The sequence below is a fragment of the Chionomys nivalis genome, chromosome 3, assembly GCF_950005125.1.
Source record: "Chionomys nivalis chromosome 3, mChiNiv1.1, whole genome shotgun sequence".
NCBI lineage: Eukaryota > Metazoa > Chordata > Mammalia > Rodentia > Cricetidae > Chionomys > Chionomys nivalis.
This window is the reverse complement of record NC_080088.1, coordinates 110,506,777-110,532,021: the sequence shown is the minus strand read 5'-3', so window position 1 is coordinate 110,532,021 and position 25,245 is coordinate 110,506,777. Positions and strand designations below refer to the sequence as shown.

At 43.1% G+C, this 25,245-nt stretch overlaps 1 protein-coding gene across 4 annotated transcripts in view; it reads right to left on the bottom strand.

Annotated features, from left to right (window-relative positions):
- Positions 1–25,245, bottom strand: part of Clip1 (CAP-Gly domain containing linker protein 1) — a 104,887-nt gene that overhangs the window by 38,291 nt on the left and 41,351 nt on the right. For 3 of the 4 annotated variants that reach the window (XM_057765884.1, XM_057765885.1, XM_057765886.1), the window contains 8 exons: positions 23,761–23,877; positions 19,650–19,707; positions 19,065–19,148; positions 18,203–18,359; positions 14,529–14,694; positions 14,228–14,443; positions 8,293–8,409; positions 6,042–6,148 (listed from right to left, as the gene is read on the bottom strand). In XM_057765884.1, the coding sequence (XP_057621867.1) occupies positions 6,042–6,148; positions 8,293–8,409; positions 14,228–14,443; positions 14,529–14,694; positions 18,203–18,359; positions 19,065–19,148; positions 19,650–19,707; positions 23,761–23,877 (1,022 nt within the window). Of the gene's footprint in view, positions 1–6,041; positions 6,149–8,292; positions 8,410–9,715; positions 11,984–14,227; positions 14,444–14,528; positions 14,695–18,202; positions 18,360–19,064; positions 19,149–19,649; positions 19,708–23,760; positions 23,878–25,245 lie in introns of all 4 variants that reach the window. The other variant, XM_057765883.1, reaches the window with a different exon arrangement.

Sequence of the window (25,245 nt, the reverse complement as noted above, 5' to 3'; positions counted from 1 at the left end):
AGAACAGGAAACATTTGTTTACAGGTTGTCACTGACTTCATAGTAACTTTTTTATTAGCGGGGTGGTGGAGGCGCACCTTTAATCCCAGCACTCGGGAGGCAGAGGCAGGCGGATCTCTGAGTTTGAGGCCAGCCTGGACTACAGAGTATCAGGACAGCCAGGGCTGTTCCACGGGGAAACCATGTCTCAGGGGGAAAAAAAAACTTCTATTTTTTGATACACGGTCTTTCTATTCTTTTAAAGCTAGCCTTGACTTTGAAATCTTGCTGCCGTGGGCCTCCTGTGTGCTGGGATTACAGTGTACGCCACCATACCTGGTTCATCAGCAGTGATACTGTGTTCCTCTTCTGCCTCTTTTTTTTCTTTCTCATCATGCACATATAAATTTTAGTTTTATAAAGTTTTTGAAAACACTGTTTTAAAGAACATACAGTGAGGTTGGGTGTAATGGCAAATGCCTTTAATCCCAAAACTCAGGAGGCTGAAGAAGGTGGATCTCTGTGAGCCTGGTCAGCCTGATCTACATAGCATGCTTTAAGACAGCCACGGCTGTAGATAGAGAGAGACCTTGTCTCAAAAGAACAAACAGAAAACAAAAAAGAATATTCTGTGGGGCTGGGGATGTGGCTTAGTGGTATAACACTTGCTTAGTACACCCTCCTAAAAAGAAAAAACAGAACCTGCAGTAAAAAAAAAAATTCAAACTACAAACCAAAGTTATTCAGTAAATGGCCACTGGGGGTCCGCAGCCCCACGTGAGCCTGAAGACTCAGTTCCCCAGAACTCATGTAAGCAGCTCCACAGAGCTGGGTTCCATCTCAAATACCACAAGAAATAAACAAAACTTTCTAACAACTTTGTGTGCCACAGAGCTGGGTTCCATCTCAAATACCACAAGAAATAAACAAAACTTTCTAACAACTTTGTGTGTGTGTTCATGGGCACATATACAAGTGTGTGTGCATACACACATGAGGCCAGAGGTCTTCAATTCCTTTCCATCTTACTTTACAAGACGATTCTCTCACTGAGCCTGGAGCTCGCGGATCAGCGAGATGGCACAAGCAAGTCCCAGGAATGTTCCTATTTCTGCCTCCCCAGCATTGGCACTAAGGTGTGCACCAGTCAATTCTAGCGTTTTACTCAGGTACTACTGGTCCAAAGTCAGCCTTCATGCTTGTATTGCAACCATTTACTAACCATTTTGGCTAACCAAAACCAAGGGTTCTCTTGGAGCACCTCTAGCCGGGAGCATGGAGAAGAGCCCTGCATCATAGCTGCTGGGTTCCAGCTGGAAGAGCACTGGCTGAGAGAAGAAGCTCGATCAGAATGCTGCAGCTGCTCTGGCTCAGTTCTTCTAGGCAGCACAGTTCCATAAGGTGAGGGCATGGCCAGCACTGTGCATTTGCCAAGCCACACACTCTCATACACATGCGCACACACACATATACACAGCAGCTGCACATTCTCTAGCTTTAGGCACTGAAGAATGCAACTAAGGAATGCACAGCGAGCCAAGAAGTACTGTTCCCATGACACAGTCCTTTGAGAGCAGATGGCCTTGCCTTGAAGTGTGGCCAAGACAAGGGCAGAGTCACAGGTCAGGGCTTTTCACTGACTCCCCAGGCCTCCTTCCTCTAGTTTCTATGCAAAGTTCAGATCTAGCCATGGGGTGCCTTGTGGAGGACAGGAAGAGGGAATTTCCTCAGGCCTGGTAGGCAGAGAGAATCTAAAGTAGCCCTGGCACAGGACCTGCCTCTCTCCCTTCTCAGCAACTTCCCTCAGGGCAGTATCAGAAGAAAGATAGAGCCAGTGGTGGTGGTGGTGCACACCTTTAATCCCAGCACTTGGGAGGCAGAGGCAGGAAGACCTCTGTGAATTTGAGACCAACCTGATCTACAAGAGCTACCTTGTCAAAAAAAAAAAGAAAGAAAGAAAGAAAGAAAGAAAGAAAGAAAGAAAGAAAGAAAGAGAGAAAGAGAAAGAGAAAGAGAAAGAGAAAGAGAAAGAGAAAGGAAAGGAAAGGAAAGGAAAGGAAAGGAAAGGAAAGGAAAGGAAAGGAAAGGAAAGGAAAGGAAGGAAACCAAAGACAGGCTTCCACTCCTATGGCAGCAGCTGGCTGGCAACAGGGGTGAGACAGGTTCTCACTAGATAGCACTAGCTGACCTGAAGCAGAGTAAGCCTCCAGCTTGGCTCCTGATTTCAGGGACTGCAGGCCAGGCCTGCACCACGCACCACACCCAGCTGTAAGGACAACCTTCCACTCCCGCCCTCACACACACTAAGCAGGCACTCCACAGCTGCAGGAGCCAGTTTGTCTCTTTACAGCACTGATCCTACACAAATTGGGAAGGGTGACAGGACACGATTAAGTGAGGAATTTAGTGGGCACACTCACCCAAGGTCTAGTCCTACGTAACGATCGGTATAAAATGAGAATGCTATCTAAACACAAGAGCTCTCTTGCTTAGACCCACTGTGGCTCTGCCCCTCCAGTACCTACTGTGGCCCAGAGAGAGCTCAAGAGTGGGACTATAGCAACGGGAGACAGCCACACCTCAGTGCCCCACACTATAGCAACGGGAGACAGCCACACCTCAGTACCCCACACTATAGCAACGGGAGACAGCCACACCTCAGTACCCCACACTATAGCAACGCGAGACAGCCACACCTCAGTACCCCACACTATAGCAACGGGAGACCAGCCACACCTCAGTACCCCACACTATAGCAACGGGAGACAGCCATACCTCAGTGCCCCACACTATAGCAATGGGAGACAGCCACACCTCAGTATCCCATACTATAGCAACGGGAGACAGCCACACCTCGGTATCCCACACTATAGCAACGGGAGACAGCCATACCTCAGTGCCCCACACTATAGCAATGGGAGACAGCCACACCTCAGTACCCCACACTATAGCAACGGGAGACAGCCACACCTCGGTACCCCACACTATAGCAACGGGAGACAGCCACACCTCGGTATCCCACACTATAGCAACGGGAGACAGCCATACCTCAGTGCCCCACACTATAGCAATGGGAGACAGCCACACCTCAGTACCCCACACTATAGCAACGGGAGACAGCCACACCTCGGTATCCCACACTATAGCAACGGGAGACAGCCACACCTCGGTATCCCACACTATAGCAACGGGAGACAGCCATATCTCAGTGCCCCACACTATAGCAATGGGAGACAGCCACACCTCAGTACCCCACACTATAGCAATGGGAGACAGCCACACCTCAGTGCCCCACACTCCAGGGAGCAGAACTACTTGAGTCACAGGGGAAAATTGCTAAACTGTACTTAAATCCACCCTGTTTGGATGTAACTAAATGTTAGTTTCTTTGTATAAAGCATATGTGTTCTTATTTACATGTGAATGCGTGTGTGCATGAGTGCACGTAAGTGTGTGTGACATGTGGGTGGACGCTTTCTTCAGTCACTCTCCATTTATGTTCTGAGATAGGGTTCTCCCTGGGGTGGTCTGAATAAAAATGGCCCCCATAGGGAGTGGCACTGTCAGGAGGTATGTTCTTATTGGAGGAAGTGTCACTGGGGGTGACGCTTAAGGTAGGCCCAGTGTGGCATTCTCTTTCTGCTACAGAAGTCTCAGCTGCCTCTTCAGTACCATGTTTGCCTGAATACCACCATGCTTCCCACCATGATGATAATGGACTAAACCTCTGAACTATAAGCCAGCCCCAATTAATTGTTTTCCTTTATAAGAGTTGCTGTGGTCATGGTGTCTCTTCATACAATAAAATCCTAACTAGACACTCCCTGAACCTGGTCTTCTATACTCTCTATGGCTAATGCTTGTCAACTAGTTGCTGGCTCTGCTCCCTGATCCAAGGTTAATTTTATTACCAAAGTCTTGGAGTTTCACAGTGGCAATGAAATATTCCACAGTACTCCAGTGCTGTGGGGCAGAGATGGGAGGATCCCTGGAGTTTGCTGAGCATCTCATATAGCTACACGAGACTGAATCTGTCCAAAAGAGAAACAGAGCTCACACAAAGGTGATCCCAGCACTTGGGATCCCACGCCTTTAATCCCAGAACTAGGGAGGTGGAGACAGGAGTGATATGGCTGGATGAAGAGAAGAAAGTAAGGCGGGAGGAGACAGGAGCTCAGGGCAGTCTGAGACAGATGGAGTCTGGACAGGACTGCCGCTTCGGTCTGAGCACTCTAGTGGCTGGCCTCTCTGCTGCTCTGATCCTCAGCATTAACCCCTCTGTCTGACTCTAGGTTTTATTATTAAGGCCAGCTAGAATTCGTGCGACAAAGTTTTGTTTGTGGTGATGGTTTTTAGACTTTTTTAGAGACAATCTCCATATCTCAAGTTGACATGCAGCTTGTTATGTAGATGCCCTCAAACTTGTTGTAGTCCTCCTGCTTCAGAACCTCAAGTGTGGGAACCACAGGTGTAAGTTCCCATACCTAGTATTCAATCCAAGACTGAAAACAAACAGACTGAGGCTGATGGTACAGTAACAGAAGCTTGGAACCAACCCCCTTAATTTTGCTTGGACATCACCTATTTATTAGTTATAAATGATGTGGAGCCCTGAAGGTGGGAAACAAGATCCTTCTGCACATCCTATTAGCCTACTGGTTCCGCGTGTGAAGGACACATGGGCTAACCAGATTAACTGGCTCTGGCTCTCTGGGCTCACAGTGGATAGGGTGCAGTTAACTGAAAGACCAAGTGAAATCGATACACTAACCATCACTTACAGTACCACATCAACACCAATCTCTGGCAAATATAAACAGCCAAGCTTGAAAGGCAAGGACCTGGGTGGTATCACCATAGGAAACACAGTCAGCTTGAAGCTAGGCAGTAGGCTGATGGGAAAAATCCAAAGAGAATGTTTTCCAGTAAAGAGAATTATTGTCTGTGTCAGAAGACTGGATTACTTTTTTTTTTTTTTTTGGTTTTGTTTTTCGAGACAGGGTTTCTCTGTGGCTTTGGAGCCTGTCCCGGAACTAGCTCTTGTAGACCAGGCTGGTCTCGAACTCACAGAGATTCACCTGCCTCTGCCTCCCAAGTGCTGGGATTAAAGGCGTGCGCCACCACCGCCCGGCGACTGGATTACTTTTAAAATCAAAGTATTGGAGATAGAGACTCAAGACACTGAAAATCTTGAAAATGATATACTGAGTTTTATTCTTTTTCCTTCCTTTTTTAAAGACAGGGTCTCACTCTAAAGCCCAGGCTAGTCTACAATTTACTATGTAGGCCAGGCTGGTCTTTCATTTACAACAGCTGTACTGTCTCAGACTCTCTTAAGTACTTAGAGTTATAGGCATGTACCACCATGTCTGACTTCTTTTCTATTTAAAAAAAAAAAAAAAAAAGTTTAGCCGGGCGGTGGTGGCGCACGCCTTTAATCCCAGCACTTGGGAGGCAGAGGCAGGCGGATCTCTGTGAGTTCGAGACCAGCCTGGTCTACAAGAGCTAGTTCCAGGACAGGCTCCAAAACCACAGAGAAACCCTGTCTCGAAAAACCAAAAAAAAAAAAAAAAAAAAAAAAAAGTTTTGAAGGATTTAGTTTTGTTTTGTTTTCTGAGACAGGCTTTCTCTGTGTAATAGTCCTGGCAGTCCTGGAACTCACTGTATAGACCAGGCTAGCCTTGAACTCACAGAGTCATCTGCCTCAGCTTCCCAAATGCTGGGGTTAAAGGTGTGCACCATCATGCCCCACTTTTGAAGGACTTATTAATAAAAAGATCTTATAGTTCTACATGTTATAACTAGCTATCACATAACATACAAATTTACCTTTGATACATGGCCATCCATATATTTCTACAGCTTTACAAAGTCAGATTCAAACTCCATGTTTCTTACTTCAGCAGCTAGCCCAGTTCTCTTTGATCTTCAGTTTAGCTGTGGTTCTAATGGTGGTTACTGAACTTGCTTGTGGGGAATGCATTTTGGGGAACAGATAGACAACTACTTTACAACCTTTTCAGCACTTTAAAGATAGTATTGCTTTCATTTTTAAAACTTACATTTCTTTTTTGAATTCTTCCATTTTCTGATTCTCTACATTCAGAAGTTCTTTTGATTTGTTCAGCTCTTCTACATTTTTCAAGTTATTTTCTTTAAGTGTGTCCAACTTAAAGACAAAGAGGAAAAAATTGGTGAAATTATTTCATTTTTCAGTGACATGGTTGGATAAATTATTCACAAAAATATGCATTTAAAAACAGATGAAATTGGTCATTTGTCACAAGCGACAGGAAGAGTCTTCTGGAGAAGAGACTACACACGACAAGCTGATCATCCTCTTCATTCGGTCCTGCATTTCTTGTCCACCTGGCCAAATGCCAAACCAATCACCAGTGCACATTAAAACAGAAGTTTCTTTAGTCTGTGTGCTTTTGGTTGTTTGTCCTTGTACAATCCTCAACACTTGCCACTGAGGTTGCCATTCAAAACAATCCATCTTTAAAAAGCAAGAAATAGGGGGCTGGCGAGATGGCTCAGAGGTTAAGAGCACTGATTGCTCTACCACAGGTCTTGAGTTCAATTCCCAGCAATCACATGGTGGCTCACAATCATCAGTAATGAGATCTAGTGCCCTCTTCTGGCCTGAAGGCATATATGCAGGAAGACCCTGTATACATAATTAATAAATTTCTTTTTTTAAAAAAAAAAAAAAAAGCAAGAAATAGAGTCAAACAACGACATTATCAAAAATCAATCTTTGAGCCGGGCAGTGATGGCTCACACCTCTAATCCCAGCACTCTGGAGGCAGAGGCAGGTGGATCTCTGTGAGTTCGAGGCCAACCTGGTCTACATCTAGGATAGGCTCCAAAGCTACAGAGAAGCCCTGTCTCGAAAAAACAACAACAACAACAACAAAATCTTTGTAATCAAACAAAAATCGTCCCCCCACAACTGACTAGTAATGTAGGAGATATTTCCAATCAAGGTCAGTTCTAAACTTATGCAATTCTCATTACAGAACTTATTTATTTGAATCAACCATTTGGGGGAAATTGTTACCCATCTTAATTTCTATGAGGAGGAAGAAGCCATGCAGCAAGCAAGGTTCCTTCTTAGCCCTGCCCGCCCTCTAGTGGGGAGTTCTAGCAAAGGCGTTATCTACAAAGGATGGAGCTTGTTCTCTCCTTCCTCCATACAAGCTGTGGTTCTGGGGCCAGGCTAGCCATCTGGGCTTTACGTTCTTATCTATTAGAGCCAGAGAATGGAGTTGTCGCTCTTTGTCATGTCATATGCCATCAACCAGAAACCCAGAAAGTAACATGCTAATTTTAACATCACCACCTTCCTTTTAATATTCTTTAAGAGCTTAGATTTATGAACCAAGGAAATAAAGCACAGTAATGGGCACATGAAACAGGTTATCTACCTTAAGATCTGGCAGCAACAGATACACTGAGGGAGTACACAATTCTGCCTGATTCCATCCTCTAGGAAAACCTTTTTTTTTCAGGCTTCTAATTTTAATTTGCATCTGAGTGCACTCTCTGTAAGCTTTTATTTACCCTAATTACCTCAAATGTCTTCATGAAGTTATCCCGCCTGGCAGTCCCTTCCTATGAACAAGTTTCTGAATGTCCTACCTGCCTGTGACTTAAAAAAGCACCAGGAGCTACACAGAAGGTCACAGACCACTTTAGTGAGGTAACTGGCTATTCAGATAGCAGCTTTTCAGGAAGATGGGAAAGGTCCAAAGGGAAATGCTACTTGCAGGTAGAAAAGGGATAACCCAATGCCACAGATTTGTCCCAGCTCTAGAAATGACTCATTCAAGATAACACAAAAGGATGCCAAGAAAAAGCCTATATTGGGGCTGGAGAAATAGAATGTGTTGGCACCAAATTAGGAGAAAGTTCAGGGGGAAATGTGCAGGATAAAAAGGAAGGATTATGAAAACTAGAAAGTGTCATCACTAAGTAGTTATCTAAGAATGACAATATTAGAGCTTCCTTTTCATTTTGGGGGCAGGTTGTTTGTTTAGACAGGACCTCGTGTAGCCCAGACTAGCCTTGAATTCCTAATCCTTCTGCGGCTATCTCCCAAGTACTGTGTCCATAGGCATGCATTACCATAACTAGTGTCACCTTGAATCCATGAAGTTTAGTGCATTAAATAATAAAGCAATTAATTTTATTTAACATTATCATGGCATGTTGTGCATTCAACTCTAACACAGATCAAACCTGTAAGTCCACACTTCAAAAAGACACACTCTTAAGTGACCAAACATTCCATGAAGTTGGTAAGCTTACTTCATTCTGTAGTTTTGCGTTTGTTTGCTTGGTGTCCTCCAAGGAGGCCAGCGTTTCTGTCTTCTCTTTGGTCATCTGTTCCATGATCTGCATGGTATCTTCTGCAGTCTGAGAAGCCTGAGCACAAAGGGACACAGTGAGGAGGCAAAAAAAGCACTCTCTCCTGCACCATCAGGGACATTCAGAAGGCACTGCCAAGGCAGCTCTCAGTCTGCGTGCCTAAGCAACACACAGAGGATGAGAGGCAGCAACCCTAAGGCAAACCGAGACAGGAGGGGTCTGTGAAGGAGAACAAGGTAATGGACCCTTCCCGTGTCATTTTTCTTGAGTCTGCGCCTCAACCATCTCCATGTTTTCACATCCATCTAAACCTACATCCAAGCTCCAAGTTCCACTGACAGGCATAAGCTCATCACTCTGACAGACTATTTGGTGATGATGAATAACTACCCTACATAACTGGACGGCTCTTACACTATTGGTGTAAGTGTAGAATATTTTTCTGGCTATTTCAATTTGGAGCTTTTGAAATCACTCAATTTTTTTTTTTTTTTTTTTTTTTTGGTTTTTTAGAGACAGGGTTTCTCTGTAGCTTTGGTTCCTGTCCTGGAACTAGCTATTGTAGACCAGGCTAGCCTCAAACTCAGAGATCTGCCTGCCTCTGCCTCCCGAGTGCTGGGATTAAAGGAGTGCGCCACCACCGCTGGCTGAAATCACTCAATGTAAGCTAAAATTTTTTCATATACTAATATAAATTATTTTGGCACTTATAATTTAAGGCTCAGGTGTTCCATGATAAGCACCGAATGGGAAAATCTATGAGAGAAACTGAGTAATGAATATAACCATGTCTCTGAATAAAAAAGATTATATATAGGAATAAAAATTCTTAGCTTCTAATATCAAAAATAATCAAAACTATAATCTTATTTGATTATAATTTCATTTGGTGGGCTTAGTAATGTTCATGAGAATTTTATATTATGTACGCTCTACTATCAACATGGAGATTTCGGTGGCATCTTCCAACTCCAAAAGGACAGACATAATGAATGAAATAAAAGTCAAATAGCAGACTGTATTTCAGTGTGTACACATTCACACTGAATAGTGCTCCAAAATTTCCAAGAAAACAGTTAACTTTTACAGTTAACAATGCTTCACTTAAATTAAAAGGGAAAATATGAATCTTTTTTTATTCATAGCTCTCAGGTCTTTGTGAAATGGGGAGAGACAACTACATTAGACATTCAGTGATGAGTCAGCCTTCCTGGTTATAATGAAAAGCTGGACATACACACACAATTGGCTTACTCAGGTGGATTTCCCTCCACTACAAAGCAGAGAAATCATCTACTCCACTAATGTTTGTACAGTTCGTGAGGAGTCTGTGTGCCCTCAATACTTGAACATCTCACTTTACCGTGAATGAATGAAGGGTCTCAAGCTCTCTAATTTTAAGGGTAAGCTTGCTCTTGTCTTTTCTCAAAATACGGTTTTCACTTTGGGACTCTAGGAGGTTGGCTGAAATGTGGCTGTTGGTCTGGGCCAGCTGGCTAATCTCCTTCTGGAGGATGAAGTAGCTTTCTTCCAGCTTCTCCTTCTCCTTCAGGACCTCCTCATTCCTCAGCATCATTTCTCGTTTCTCGGCCAGGAGGTTCTTGTTGTCCTGAAGCACCTCAGCTCTCTCGGTCACCGCCACCTCGTGGTTCAGCCGGAGGTCATCCAGGATCTTGGTGAGGCAGCTGTGTAGTTCTTGCAGTTCCAACTTGGACTTGGAAAGGGCAGCAAAGTCGCTTTTGAGGGTCTCGATATTGGCAGCGAGCTGAGCTGTTTCTGCACTCAGGAGTTCCTTTTCCTTAATGATTTCCACCACTTTTTGCTCTGAGTTGGTCTTTTCTTGGACAAGTGTAAAATTCTCAGTCTGGAGCTGCTCAGTACATGCCCTCAGCCCCTGAATCTCCTCTTCCAAGAGCACCATTCTCCCATGAAGTTTGTTGTTTTCATATAAAGAGGCCTCGTTTTCCTTTGCCCTGGCCTCCTTCTCTAGGATTAAAGTTTGCTGAATTTCACGAATCTCCTCATTTAATTTCTGGCACTCTTCCTGCAGGTTCAAGCCGTCCCTCAGCAAGATGTTCTTCTCGCAGCAGCAAGTCTTCAGCTCGGTGTTCAAGTTCTCTTTGGCTTGCATCATGCTAGTGTGCTCTTTCTCAAGATTCTTCTTGGCATCCTGAGCCTCTTTCAGCATCAGGGAGAGGTCGCACTTGCTGTTCGCCAGCTCTTGGTTTTCCATCTTTCTTTCCTGAAGCTCTTTCTTCAGAGCATCGATGTTACCGAGCAGTTTCATCTTCTCCTGCACAATGATTCGTCTGTTCGAAGCCTCTTGGTCATACTTCCTTTTAAGATCTCCTATGGCTTTGATAGAATTTTCCCTCTCAGCAAGTAAATCTCCATTTTGCATCTCTAGTGCTGATTTTTCTTTCAAGAGGCTATCCTGCTGCTTTTTAAGCCTAGCAATTTTCTGGCAAGCCATCTCCTTCTCAGAAGTTAAGTACGTGATCTTCTCATTTAGGCTCATCTCAAGATGTGTGGTCTCTTCTGAGTGTTTGCTGAGTTTTTCAGTGATGAGTCTATTTTCACTTAGGAGTTCCTCTTTCTCTGCCAGGAGCTTCCTCTCAGAGGCTGCCAAGCTCTCCTTCTCGTGGAGAAGCTGGATACATTCCGAGTCTGTGATTGCCCGACAGGTCTTAATCTCTTCCAGGAGCTTTGTGAGGCTTGCATTGGTGGCCTGGAGCTGTCTCGTGTCCAGTTCCGCCTTCCTCAGTGCTTTGCTGGCACAATCCAGCTGCGTGCGCAGAGTCTCTGCCTCCGTGCTGAGTAGCTGTTTGACGCGCAGGGTGGCCTCCAGGCTGGCGCTCAGTTTCTCCTGGCTATGGCGCAGCGTGTCCTTCTCAAACTGCAGGTCTCTGTTGCTCTGAAGGAGGTTCTCCCGCTCGGCCTTTAGGGTAAGGCAGGCGTTATCAAGGCTCAGCTGCTTCTCTGCGGCTGACTTTTTCTCAGTCGTGAGCTCATCGATCTCCTGGACCAAGGCCTTTTGATCCTTGACAAGCTCCTCGTAAGCGCTCTGAAGTTTCTGAATGACATCATCTTTGTCTTTGGACAAGAACATATTCTCGGCAGTGAGCTTCTTGACTTGCCCCTCCAGATGCTCTTTCTCTGCCCGGGCCTTCTCGGACATGGTCATCAGCTTATCCTTGCAGAAGTGGAGCTCCTCGATGAGCACCTGCATGCTCACCTTGGAGGCTTCCAGGGCGTCGTTCTCCAGGTGCATCTTCAGGAGCTCTTCCTGCACAACACTGACTTCCTTAAGCAGTTTCTCTCTCTCAACCACCAGGGACTCCTTATCCCGATGCTCCTGCTGAAAACGCTTTTCAGCAGCTTGCTTTTCTTCTGAGACTTTCTCCTTCTCTAAATGGAGGCTTTCGTTTACTACCCACAGTTTCTGTTGGTCTTCCTGAAGCAAAGTTATCTTGGTCTCCACTTCTACAAGCTTTGATAAAAGTGAACCTTTTTCTAACTGCAAAGCATTTGTCTCCTGCACAAGAAGCTGCTTCTCTGACTTCAGAGCCCTCAGCTCTTCTGACATTACTTCAATCTCTTTTTTGGCTGATGTTAACAAATGAGTTAGTGACTACAGGGACAAAAGATGGAAAGAATGGGAACAAAATGAAACCAAGCAGACACATGCAAGCCCAAAGAACTTAATGCGGTCTAAACCATGAAACTTTAGAATTTTCTACAGTAAGCTTCATAAAAACTATCTGAATAACAAAGGGATAAAAACTAAAAAAGCACTGCATAAAGGGGTAATAAAAAATAAATTTAACTAACTGCCAAGTGCATAAAGGGATAATAAAAGGCAAAATTAACTGCAAAGTGCCTATTAGCTTTTTCTCTTTGAAATGATGTGGGAAATCATTTCTGAAAACTTGTCTGGAAGACTTTTTTACTGTTCTGTTCGATTATTTCTATCTCAGAAAAGATCCATAAGCCAGGGGCAAAAACAAAATCAGTGAGTTTACGTTAATCAAAATGAGAGGTAGCAAGAAAACATTATCAGTGTTTAAGCCCATCCTCAGTAGGAAGGGGAGTCAACAGGCTAAAAGTGTCAGCGCCAGCATCATATACACGTTACTCAGATGCAGACTAATTTCTAGGCTTTGTTGGCTACAATAAAGTTTTTGTAAATGTACTATTTATAAGATAAGCTAATGATATCTATACTGGTACTATCCAGAATTCCATGGTGGACATGTGACGTGAGCTCTCAGAACGCGCTGAATGCACCTAGAGAGCTGAATTTTCTGCTGTACAAATTTAACTTTACACAGCTTTATCTAGTTAGTGGCTGCTGGGTTAGACAGCAGAGGTTTGCGTCACTGGCTTCCTGGCTCTGGGGCCTCCTGAAGGGATGCATAAAGCTTCCTGACTGCACACAGAAACGTCCTTGGGGCGACACACTCAGGTCTCATCAGACTCTCCAGAGCTGTAACTCACTAAAATCAAGTATGAAATTGAAATTTGAAATTTCTGCCCTGGCAATGCTGAAGCACGCATGGGTAGCCTGTATATGGCGGTTCTGTTGAACTTGTCCATATTGGGTTTCATGGTCTAAGGTAAGGAGGACGAATGACCAGGTCTCTTCCTCAAAATCAAATATCCAGATGAAAAATTTGAAAGAGGACTAATCCTGGGATTTTAACCAAAAGGTGTTTATAGAAAACCACCAAAGTCAGGACAGCTTCACACAAGTCATTAGAAGGCTGTGCTGTAATCTATAAAACTGAAGGCTTAAGATATGGGGGGGCCATGCAGGGAGCATCAAACATGGGATCATATCCACCATTAGTTGGTGTGTCAAGCTGAGGTGTTTTTGAGAAAAGGGACACAGGAGAAACTTTGGACAGCATGTAGAAGAGGGGAAACTGTATCCATTCCACTTGACATGTACTATATCATGGTTCTCTTAATCAACATAGGTGGTGTGATTTTGTGTTGCTAGTCTGTTCTGGTCCTGGGATTTGATACTAGGGCAGGGTAGACTGGCACTCTACAACTAAGCCAATATCAAAAGATTTTTAATAGTTTCAAGTTCTCTTTCATAATTCCTTTCTAGTAAATTTGTACATAAACATTTCTCTAATGCATTAAAAATAAACATTTAAGACAAAAATAATTTTTGAGCACTAAAAAGTTAAATAGTAGTAGAAAGGGTAAACTTTACTAAGTTACCAAAGTCGAAGAATATATTGGGGTGCAGATACAATCCTGACAACATAAGTTGAGATTCAATATACAAAATTCTAACTATTTCTAACAATAAGGTATTTTCTTGAGTTACTTGAAGCCAGCTTCACAGAGCTGTCAGCAAGTTCACAGAGCTTCAAAGCTCTCTCCAGAGCTCTAGTTCTTTATGTAAGACTCTGCTCGCCAGTTGCTCTCCTCCAGTTCCAATACAATGCTCACTTGCTTCCCTGGCCTCTGCCTCCTATTTTCCTGCCTTTGTCTCTCTCTACCTTAGTGCAAGGTGGAGCAGGCTCAGCCAAGATCAGAGAAAGATGCTTTGCGAAACAGAAAATCTACTCCGAGCAAGCAGACAGAGCCCAGGCAACAGGAAGAGGTTGTAATCACTCGGGACAAACAGCAGGGGGTGGTGATGGCTACACAGTACATCGGGAAAGACCTATAGCCATTACCTTCCCCTACAAGGAAGAAGAGCTGGCATGGAACACTTAAAGCCACAAAAGATGCAGTTTACCACCCTGCCATGCATGCAGAGTTTAACAGGCCACACATGTCACTCGGTTCCTGCCGCCTCTATGCAGAACTTAGTTGAGATATAACACAAGCACACTGTTTGTGCCTCAGAACATACTTTGGCCTTGTCGGCCTGTGCTTTCAGCTCCTCCATATCCTGCATCAGGCCTCTGTTTGCCTCTTGAGCAGCCTTCAGCTTCTCCTCTGTGTCCACCAGCATCTTCTGTAGGTTCTGCAGGATTTCTTCGTGCTTTGTTTTTGTCTCTGAGCTGGCTTTTTCATACTTGGCTCTCAGGTCCTGACACTGGTTGTGGCTTGTTTCCATCTTCTTTTCCTGAAGAAGAGAAGAAAGGAGTGAGGCATCAGGCCTCACATTGACTGCCCCTGCTTTACCAGCAATCCCCTTTGTGTCTCCTTACCAGTTCCAACAGTTTTTCCTCCAATACTTTCTTTTCTTCTTCATGCTTTTTAGTTGCTTCCTGCTGGCTCTGTTCGGCTTTAAGAGTTACTTCCCCAATACTTTTCTGTAGAAAACTTGCGTTTTCATTAGCCTTTGTAAGTTTTAGCTGTAGTTCTTCCACAGATCTAGAATAAGTTTCGATATAAATTGTCAGATAGTTCTTTATACGTATGCATGTGCTATGTGTACATGTAATGTGCATATATGTATGTGTGTAATCACTGTGTGGGTGTGTATGTTCATGTGTGAGTCCAGGTAAGCATATCACAGCATGGCGCATGGAGGTCAGAGATAACCTTGGGTTCCAGTCCTCACCTTCCATTGAACTGGAAGTAGAGTTTCCCGTTTATTGCTTTGCACTGGGACATTCCTGTCTCCACCTCCCACTTCACTGTAGGCACTCTGGGATTACCTAGATTCTGGGGATCTGAACTCTCATTCTTGTGCGTCAAATATTTTAGCTACTGAGCCATCTTGATAACTAGATTTTTCATGGTTTTTTTAATAGATAGCAAGAAGCCAAGAGTCATTTATTTAATGTGTTCACACTGTACTGATTGCATGTATGCCTGCAGGCCAGAAAAGGGCACCAGATCTCATTAACAGATGGTTGTGAGCTGCCATGTAGTTGCTGGGAATTGAATTCAGGTCCTCTGGAAGAGCAATCCGTGCTCTTAACCTCTGAGCCATTTCTCCAGCCCCAAATTTTTCATGTTTTAAACTAAAGAGTTACACTATAAATATACTATAAAAAACTATATCAAATTGCAAAATTTATAAGAAATTATACCTGAAATCAAGAAAATTTAAAAATGAATTTCCTGAAGAATTTTAACAACTGTGATTGTTATAAATATATTTAGAGTAACAACTACTATAACTGCAAGAATTTACAACTCTTTATTAATAGATCAGTAAAGAAATATGAGTTGAGGGCTGGAGAGATGGCTCAGAGGTTAAGAGCACCGACTGCTCTTCCAAAGGTCCCGAGTTCAATTCCCAGCAACCACATGGTGGCTTACAACCACCTGTAATGAGATCTGGTGCCCTTTTCTGGCCTGCAGGTATGCGTGCAGACTGAACACTGTATACATAATAAATGAATAAATCTTTAAAAAAAAAGAAATATGAGTTGAGATAAATATATTAGGCCAGATGTGGTGAACACACCTTTCATCCCAGCACTTGGGAAACAGAGGCAGGTAGATTTCTGGAAGCTGTGGTCAGTGTGGTCTACACAGTAAGCTCCTGGGCAGTCAGGGTTATACAAAGACCCTGTTTCAGATCAGATAAATTAGTTCACAACCATCCATGACGCCAGTCTGTGGGAATCTGATGCCCTCTTCTGGCCTGTAGGCAGTACATGCACATGGTGCACTTAAATATGTGTAGGCAAAAGACACATACACATAAAATAAAGATAAATCTTTTTTTTTTTTTTTTGTTTTTTGAGACAGGGTTTCTCTGTGACTTTGGAAAGATAAATCTTAAAATATTTTTATTAAAGGTTTTTCGATCCAAAAAATTTTAGGAAAAATATTAAAGGAAGTAAGTTTCAAATTTCTGGCAGACTAGGTTACCAAAAGTCATTTAAGTGCCTCTTAGGAAAAGAAAATATGGTAATTACCATAAATAATTCTTGTTTAAAGAGGACCAGCTAGGTTCTGTGGAGACAGTAAAGTATTTGCTTTGCAAGCATATGGGCCTGAGTTCAAGTCCCAGAACCCATGTGAAAAAGACAGGTGTGGTGGCATCCTTACAACCCCAGCACTAAGGAGTCAGAGACAAATCAATCCCTGGGGCTCTCTGGTCAGTTAGTGCGGCCTGCTTAACAAGTCCCAAATCACTGAGAGACCCTGTCTTTAAAAGGGGTTGATGGTGCTTGAGGAATGACCTTGGCAGCTGTCCTGCTCTTGTCTGTATGTGCGCGCGCGCACACACACACACACACACACACACACACGCGCGCGCGCGCGCGCGCGCGCAAGTTATATAGCTCCTCATGGATACAGGGAAAGCCTGGGACATTGGCGCAGAATCAGGGCTATCAAGTGAATGAGCAAGCACGGGGGAAGCACGTGGAATGGTGCTGGCTGTATCTTATTAGATACCTTCAGATGTGGCACCTTCTGCAGGCCCTGCAAACTTATACAGCTGCTCCAGAGCAAAGGGAACCAAAATAGCTACTGAAGCCACCAGTCAAAAGCCAGATCATTGCCGGGCGATGGTGGCGCACGCCTTTAATCCCAGCACTTGGGAGGCAGAGGCAGGCGGATCTCTGTGAGTTCGAGACCAGCCTGGTCTACAGAGCTAGTTCCAAGACAGGCTCCAAAGCCACAGAGAAACCCTGTCTCGAAAAACCAAAAAAAAAAAAAAAAAAAAAAAGCCAGATCATTATTCACCCACTGACCTTCAACTGTGCTGTGTGTGGGTGAAAGGCTAGATAGTGATATAATTTCAAAAACATTAATACTTTACTAAGCAAAATTCTAATGGTTCTAAAATGTTCTCTAAAACTTTGCCTTGTTAATTAAGCATTTGATTTCTATATGACACTATGAAAAGAAAGAGAAAAAAACAAGAACCTCAGAATAAGCTGGGTGTGGTGGCACACACCTTGAACCAACACTCTGTGAGTTCAAGGACAGCTTGGTTTATATAGCAAGTTCCAGGATAGCCAGGTACACAGAGAGACCCTGTCTCAAAAATCTAACAAAAAGGAACTTAAGAATAATAGATGCGGCACAGCTATGAAGCCTTGAGTGAGCCTCGGCTTCTTCTTCTTTATAATGGGAAGCTAGTGCCTTGTGTTCCTAAGTCACTGGAAGATCTACGGATTCTACTATATTTCTTAATTCTGTCTGATAGACCTCATTTTAGGTCAAACAAGGACTGACAAGAAGGCTCAATAAAAGCTGTTTACTTGCTAAACAATCCTGATTGATACCTAAAACCCATGGTTGAATTTTTAAAAACAGTAACAAACGTTACACAGGTGATTCAAGGTACACTGAGGCAGTAATACAGAAAGGAACAAAGTTGGAATATAGCTCCAACTGACCTTAGTCCCCAGAAACACACACACACACACACACACACACACACACACACACTCAAACACCTTAAAGGAGGGAAAACCAGAAAAAAGAAACATAAAGCGAAAAGAGAGTCAAGAATCCTTAAAATAAGACAACCCTGAGCCTTTTGTTTTTGAGTTTTGTCTCTATTTTAGGACTGGGTCTAACCAGGAGGTGGTAGCGCACACCTTTAATCCCAGCACCTGGAAGGCAGAGGCAGGTGGATCTCTGTGAGTTCAAGGCCAGCCTGGTCCACAAAGTGAGTTCTGGAAGTTGTAGAGCTGTTCTGAGAAACACTGTCTATGGAAAAAAACAAAACAATACAAACAAACAAAAAAAAAAACCAATAGGGTCTTACTATGTAGCTCTGGCTGTCCTGGAGCTCACTGTGTAGAACTGACTGGTCTCAAACTCACAGAGATCCACCTGCCTGCCTCTGCCACCCAGCAGCCCCGAGCCCGCTCTCCAGCAGACAACCCCAAGCCCGCTCTCCAGCAGACAACCCCGAGCCCGATCTCCAGCAGACAACCCCGAGCCCGCACTCCAGCAGACGTACCTTTCCTTCAGACGCAGTTCATCGTTCATCTTTGTAAGCTGAGAAGAGTTATCTCCCGACATCTTCATCATTTCTGCAATGTCATTTTCTAATTTTTCCTTTGCCTTTACCAGCTGCTCTTCTCTTTCATCCTTCTCTCTAAACTTTGCTTCCATATCTGTATATATACAGAAAAGAAACAGCACTGCTGTGTTAAGAACAAGAAAAGTTTATTGAATGCATCCGTATAGTGGGGATATTTGCAGACAGCCACCTCTGCCTAGAGGGAAACGCCAGTCTAGCAAAGACAGATAGATAGTAAGTAGAATAAAGAAAGGAACAATACATAGGAAGAGGTGAGTGCTGAGGGAAGAGGGGAGAGACTGGAAGGAGAGAAAGGATGTTGAAAGGAGAAGGAAAGAGTAAAATATGACATGGAACCCTCTGAAGGAAGGATAGGAAACAGGAAGCAAGTCAAAGGCCCCCAAGCAGCACGTGATCTGACAGGTCCAACAAAGCAAGGAGGCCGATATGGCTAGAGTGCAGTGGCTGAGGGGAAGACAAGTCTGAGGCAAACTCTCAGAGATACGGGGTTTGATGGGCAAGGCTTACACCTCTACTGAGTGAGATGGCACTGTGTTGAGAAGAAACACAAGGGTAAGGGTAGAGACAAGGAGCAAGTGGTCACCTGTGTGACAGTGAACAAGCATTGCAACAGCAGCAGAGAGATTCTGACGTCTTATAAACAGAGGAGAGGAAACAGCTCTCAGACAAGCACACAGAGTGACACAGTCTGTGGGGCAGGGCTGTTACTGAAATATAAACTCTTATCCTAGACATTCTATCGCATTTAATGGCTTGTCACCAGATGACATCACCTTACCTGCTAAATTTTCTCTCAACTTCTCCAGTTCAGAAGACAGCATGTTAAACTCTTCCTCCTTTCGCTGCAGTTTATTTACAGTATCTATTAGGATAAAGTTAAAAGTATATATATATAATATCACATTTAACAGGTCACCCAGAGTGATTGGCTTCTAAGCCAAGCACATCCTCATGAACTCAGAGGACACGGACACTGAAAGCGTCACTGCCAACTACACACTGCAACAAGAGGGGAACATGAGGCTTCACCGTCTCCCCACATCTGCACATTAGAAGGCCCCGCGCCTTTCCTAGGCATGTCTTTCCTGCTTCCAATCAAAACCCAAAGCTTATCAATAGCAAAATCAGATAAAATCAGTCTTCTCAGGAATACTAAGATTTTAATATGGAACAAGCCTTAGGTCAAAAGAAGAAATGAGTACTTATTTCTTGAGTTTGAAGATTCAGGAAACTAATGGAATGCAGTTTTTCTGTGCATTATGTAACTTGCAGAATTATGACATTAGACTAAATTCTGCACTCCCAAAGCCAGTCCCAGCCCTTAATGACACACACTGAAACTTTCTGATTTCAGTGGACACACCTTGCATACTTCTCTGAACAGAGAGAGCCTCCTCTGAAGTACCAGCAAACTTTTCTTTCTGGAGAAAAAGAATTAGAGATTCATCATACAAAGATCTCAGGTGATAAAGACTAAACGTGTCTATCAGTTACAATGCTAACTATTTTTGCAGCTTGTTTCATTAACGCTATGATGAACTACCAACTGTGTATTGTGCACGTGTATACATATGAGTGGGTTTATATTTGCATGTATGCAGATATATCTGTACACACATGTATGAATGGGCATATATATTAAGTGTATGCATACACATTTATATATGTGCTGCAGGAACATGCTGTGTCATGACTAACCCTCCAAGAGCTGCCTTCGCCTCTGAAATCTGCCTGAGGAGTGGGGATGTAGCTCAGTGGCATTGGTCTTGTCTAGCAAGGGCAAAGCCCTAGGGTGAATTCCATGTAAAAAGAAAAAAGAGAGAGAGAGAAGAAAAAAGAAACACAAAAAGAAGAAAAGCATTTTGCCTGAACAATAAGTAGAGTTCTGAGTTTCTTCTCTCTGAGAGTATCCAGAGAAACCCGAACTAAATTCAAGCCTAATATCTGTGTCTGCAACTTTATCAGCAGAATTGCTTCATTGTCACCTACTGTTAAAGGTCTCCTGTTCTAAACATGACGACAAGCTAAGCTAAAAGAACCTCTCTGGTTTTCCTGGAATAAATTTTGAAGTAGCTGTAACAAGAAATCTTTTAAAAGAGTTACTGACTTGATTTTATGTGTATCAGTGTTTTGCCTGGATGTATGTCTATGCACTGCATACATGCCTGTTGTCCAGAAAGGGGATATCAGAGCCCCTGGAACTCGATTAGTGGATGGCTGTGAGCCACCATGTGGGTGCTGTGAACAGAATCTGAGTCCTCTGAAAGAGTAGCCAGTGCTCTTAACCACTGAACAATTTCTCCAGCATCCCAAAGACATTTTTTTTAAAGACTTATTTATTATGCATACAATATTCTGCTAACATGTACATGCCAGAAGAGGGCACCAGATCTCACTATAGATGGTTGTGAGCCACCATGTGGTTGCTGGGAATTGAACTCAGGACCTTTGGAAGAGCAGGCAATGCTCTTAACCGCTGAGCCATCTCTCCAGCCCCCAAAGACATTTTTTAATGAATATTTCTAACAGAGACTATTAAAAGATAAGCACATAAACTAGCATAAGCCTACAGAGCACCTATTTATATCGCTCACAAAGCCAGGCTTCTAGAGGCATGCGTTCTTCCAAGAGCATGTAGAGGAATATGCTTGCATTGTTTTTTTTTTTTTAAAATGTAACTCTTGGAATTTTAGAAGACAGGGCAGCAAAATACAGTACTTAACACATTTTTAAAGCTTTATTGTTATGCTGGATGTTGTAGCACATGTCTTTAAACCCAGAGGCAGTCGATCTCTGAGTTCGAGGCTACCCAGACCTACAGAGCAAGTTCTACAACACCTATGATCACATAGAAAAACCCTGTCTCAAAAAAAAAAAATAAATAAATAAAAAAGAATTTAGTTATTATTTTTAATTACATGTAGGTGCTATATGGGTATGTGCATTTAAGTGTGTGCAGGTGCCCTTGGAGACCAGAGGTGTGCATCCAATGCCCTCAAACTGGAGTTATAGTCTGTTGAGTTGTCTGACGTGGGTGCTGGAAACTCGACTCTACTCCCCTAAAATAGCAACAACTGCTCTTAACCACAGAGCCATCTATCCAGTCCCATTTCCTTTGTTTTTTAAAATTATTTATTTATTTGTGCATGTGTGTGTCCAGTGTGGGCACACGCACCATGGTATGCACGTGAAGATCAAAAGATGGCCTGCTGGAGTCGGTTCTCTCCCTCCACTATGTCACTAGGGCTCAAACTCAAGGCTTCAGGCCTCTTTCAGCTCACTGAGACATCTCATCAGCCCCTAAAACATTTTCTTAAAGGACTCCAAATCACAAAATAGCCAGATGTAGTGGCACAAGCCTTTAGAGTCAGCACTCAGATTGCAGAGGCAGGGAGATCCCCATGAGCTCAAGGCCAGCATGGTCTACATAGTAAGTTTTAGGACAGCTAGAGCTACAAAGAAAGACCCTGTCTCAAAAGAGAAAACAAAATTCAAATCATAAAATAATGATTTAAAGGCCATTTTTTTAAATGTAGTGTACATATTATATACAGGATTGTCCAACAGAACTTTCTGTAATGTGGCTACTAAGAACTTAACAGAGAAATGAAATTGAACTAAATGTAGCAATTTAAATTTATGCAACTATATGTGAACAGCAATATGATGAACAATATGGCTATTTTTAAAGGTAGAAACTGGGGCTAGAGAGATGGACTAGTGATCAAGAGTGCTAGTGCTTACTCCTTTTGCAGAGGACCCAGGTTTAGATCCCAGTACCCACAGCAGGCAGCCCAAAGTCACCTGTAACTCTAACGCTAGGAAATCTGACACCCTCTTCTGACCTCCACAGGTATTGCACTCAATGTGAACATACCCATGAACACACTTGCATACACATAATTAAAAAGAAAATAAAATATTTAAGTAAAAATTTGAGCTCATGCCTACCTATAACGCCAACAGTCAAAAGGCTGAGGTAGTAGGACTGCTGTGAGTGTGAGGGCAGCCTGGGCTAAATAGTTGAGAGGGTTTCAAATCAGCCTGCTGTACAGTGAGACAGAAGAATAGAAAATTGTAGCACAGGCATATACTAAGAAACCACTGTGGGGGCTAGAGAGATGGCTCAGAGGTTAAGAGCTCACAACTGTCTGTAACTCCAAGATCTGGAATAAATGCAAGCAAAACACCAACACACATTTAAAAAAAAAAAAGGAGGAGGAGGAGGAGGAGGAGGAGGAGGAGGAGGAGGAGGAGGAGAAGAAGAAGAAGAAGAAGAAGAAGAAGAAGAAGAAGAAGAAGAAGAAGAAGAAGAAGAAGAAGAAGAAGAAAGAAAAGTAAGCACTGCGATCCGCGAAGTAGCAGAGCAACAGGGAGGCATATGGAGCAGCTGGGACAACTGCTCCTGAGAAGCTGCCTAGGTTCTCTGCAAGCTTATATGAATACCATGGCCCACAATTACCAGCCTCAAGTAAGGTCAAATTGTGCTGTAGGAGGCAAAGTAAGAGGGAAGAAAAGTGACAAGAGTTTTTGTTTGTTTATTTTGAAAGTCTTACAATTTGGTGGGGTGTTACCTTTGGTCAGTTTGTTTGTTTTTTGAGACAGGATCTCACTATGTAGCCTTGGCTGGTCTAGAGCTCGCTGTGTACACAAGACTGGCCTGGAACTCAGAGTCTATCAGCTTCTGCCTCCCGAGTGCTGGGATTAAACCCTGTGCCACTACATAATTTGGGATTAAGAGGAAACATGCAAAAGCAGTATAATTTCCTAAGGCAGAATATAACCGAGTGGCAGTTCAATTAGATAGCACACTGTCACACCAACACAGGGCACTCAAGACCTGGACAGTTGTTGCCCAGTCTAAACAGATGCTGAAGGCATGGTGCAGGAAAGGGTCTCAGCCAGTGAAACCTGGCAGTGCTAGGTGCGTGAGTGGGAAGATCTAGCTCTGTGCTTTGTAAAACCAAGCTGCCAACAACAGTCCACCTGCCTTACCAGAGGAAAAGAACATTTTTTAAAAAAAAAGAAAAGTTATCAGGGCTGGAGAGATGGCTCAGTGGTTGAGAGCACTGACTCCCAGCACCCACACGGGGCTCACAACCGTCTGTAACTCCAGATGGCACCAGCCATGTGTGTGTTTGTTGTGCAGACATATATGCAGGCAAAACACCTATACACATTAAAAAAAAGCTCTGAGGTGTCTAAATAAGGCCACCCTCTCAAATAAATTAAACTCTAGAATTAAAAAAAAAAAGAAAGAAAGAAAATAAAAGTTATCACCTACCTTTAATGCTTGTTCGATTTGACCCAGTTCCCTGGAAGGTATTTACCAGCAGCTAATATATTCAATTTAAATCCGTATTTTTGAAGTAAAAACAACTGCAGTATTTTTTTTTTTTTTAATGGAGAATGTTCTTTTAAATGGAAAAAGCCGGAAACGCTGAGGTTCAGATTCCCAACTGACAGGTACTTACCAAAGTTTGGAGTTCTTTTTCCAAAGTCTCCTTCACTTGACTGACTTCACTCAAAGTGTCCCGTAGGTTACTGAGCATTAGTTGTTTTTCCTGGAGTTCTGTGGTAATGCTATTAGCCTAACACACCAAGTTATATGGTACAGAGCCAAATGAACAAAAAAGAAACAAAAAAAATGATAAGGAAAAATAAAATGTAAAAAAATGAGAAATACAACAAAAACTACACAAAAGAGCTGTGTTTTTTTTTTTTTTTTTTTTTTTTTTTTTTTTTTTTTTGATTTTTCAAGACAGGGTTTCTGGTTCCTGTCCTGGAACTAGCTCTTCTAGACCAGGCTGGCCTCGAACTCACAGAGACCCGCCTGCCTCTGCCTACTGAGTGCTGGGATTAAAGGCGTGCGCCACCACCACCCAGTGTGGCCCATTTATTTATTTGTTTGTTTGGTTTCGTTTTTTTATTTTTTTATTATGTATACAATATTCTGTCTGTGTTTATGCCTGAAGGCCAGAAGAGGGCACCAGACCTCATTACAGATGGTTGTGAGCCACCATGTGGTTGCTGGGAATTGAACTCAGGACCTTTGGAAGAGCAGGCAATGCTCTTAACCACTGAGCCATCTCTCCAGCCCCTGGTTTTGTTTTTTTAAAGACAGGGTTTCTCTCTGTGTAGCCCTGACTGTCCTGGAACTCACTTCGTAAACTAGGCTAGCCTCACACTCACAAAGATTTGCCTGCCTCTGCCTTCTGAGTGCTAAGATTAAAGACATGCTCCACCAACTACCACCTAGCCTCTGATGGCTATTTTAAAAAATATACTACTTTTCTACACCTAAATTTGAGCATCAACATGGTCTAAAGCAGTAAGTGCTGGTATTTACTTCCTAAATGAGCTAACTGATCAAATTCGCTCCTGATCTTTAAAAACCCTAGTGCTGAGTATGTAGCTCAGTAGTAGAGCCTGTGCTTAGCATAGACAGACCCTAGGCACCTTATAATGGTAGTCTGTATTATTCTGAATATTTGTATACTTAAAATATTTCAACACTTGAGTCATACTTAAAGATCCACTAGATATTAGCAATTAGAACCCAGCTTTATTCTCTTCTAGTTAACTTGTTTTTTATTGCTATTTCAGAACCACATGCAACTAGAGACATTTTTCCTGTAGCTACTTTATTTTCAAGTTTGGTTACTTAGCCGACTTTTCTTGTTTATCTGCCTTTACCTCTCCCGGTTTAGCCTGCACAATTTCTTCTTTGTCAATAGAGCAACTTCTTCCACAAAAATTATTCCTCACCAGTCCTAGAGCCCCCACTAGTGGCAAGACTGGGAAAGATTCCCCTGAAGAACAGACGCTGATTTTAGCAGAGCTTGTTGCAGGAGACATAGCTGGTAGATATTGTCATTTCCTAATCCTTGACAAGCAGCACGTCTCCCCAAATAAAACACACAAAAAGGAACGGCCAGAAAAGTAGAGGCCTATGCCTA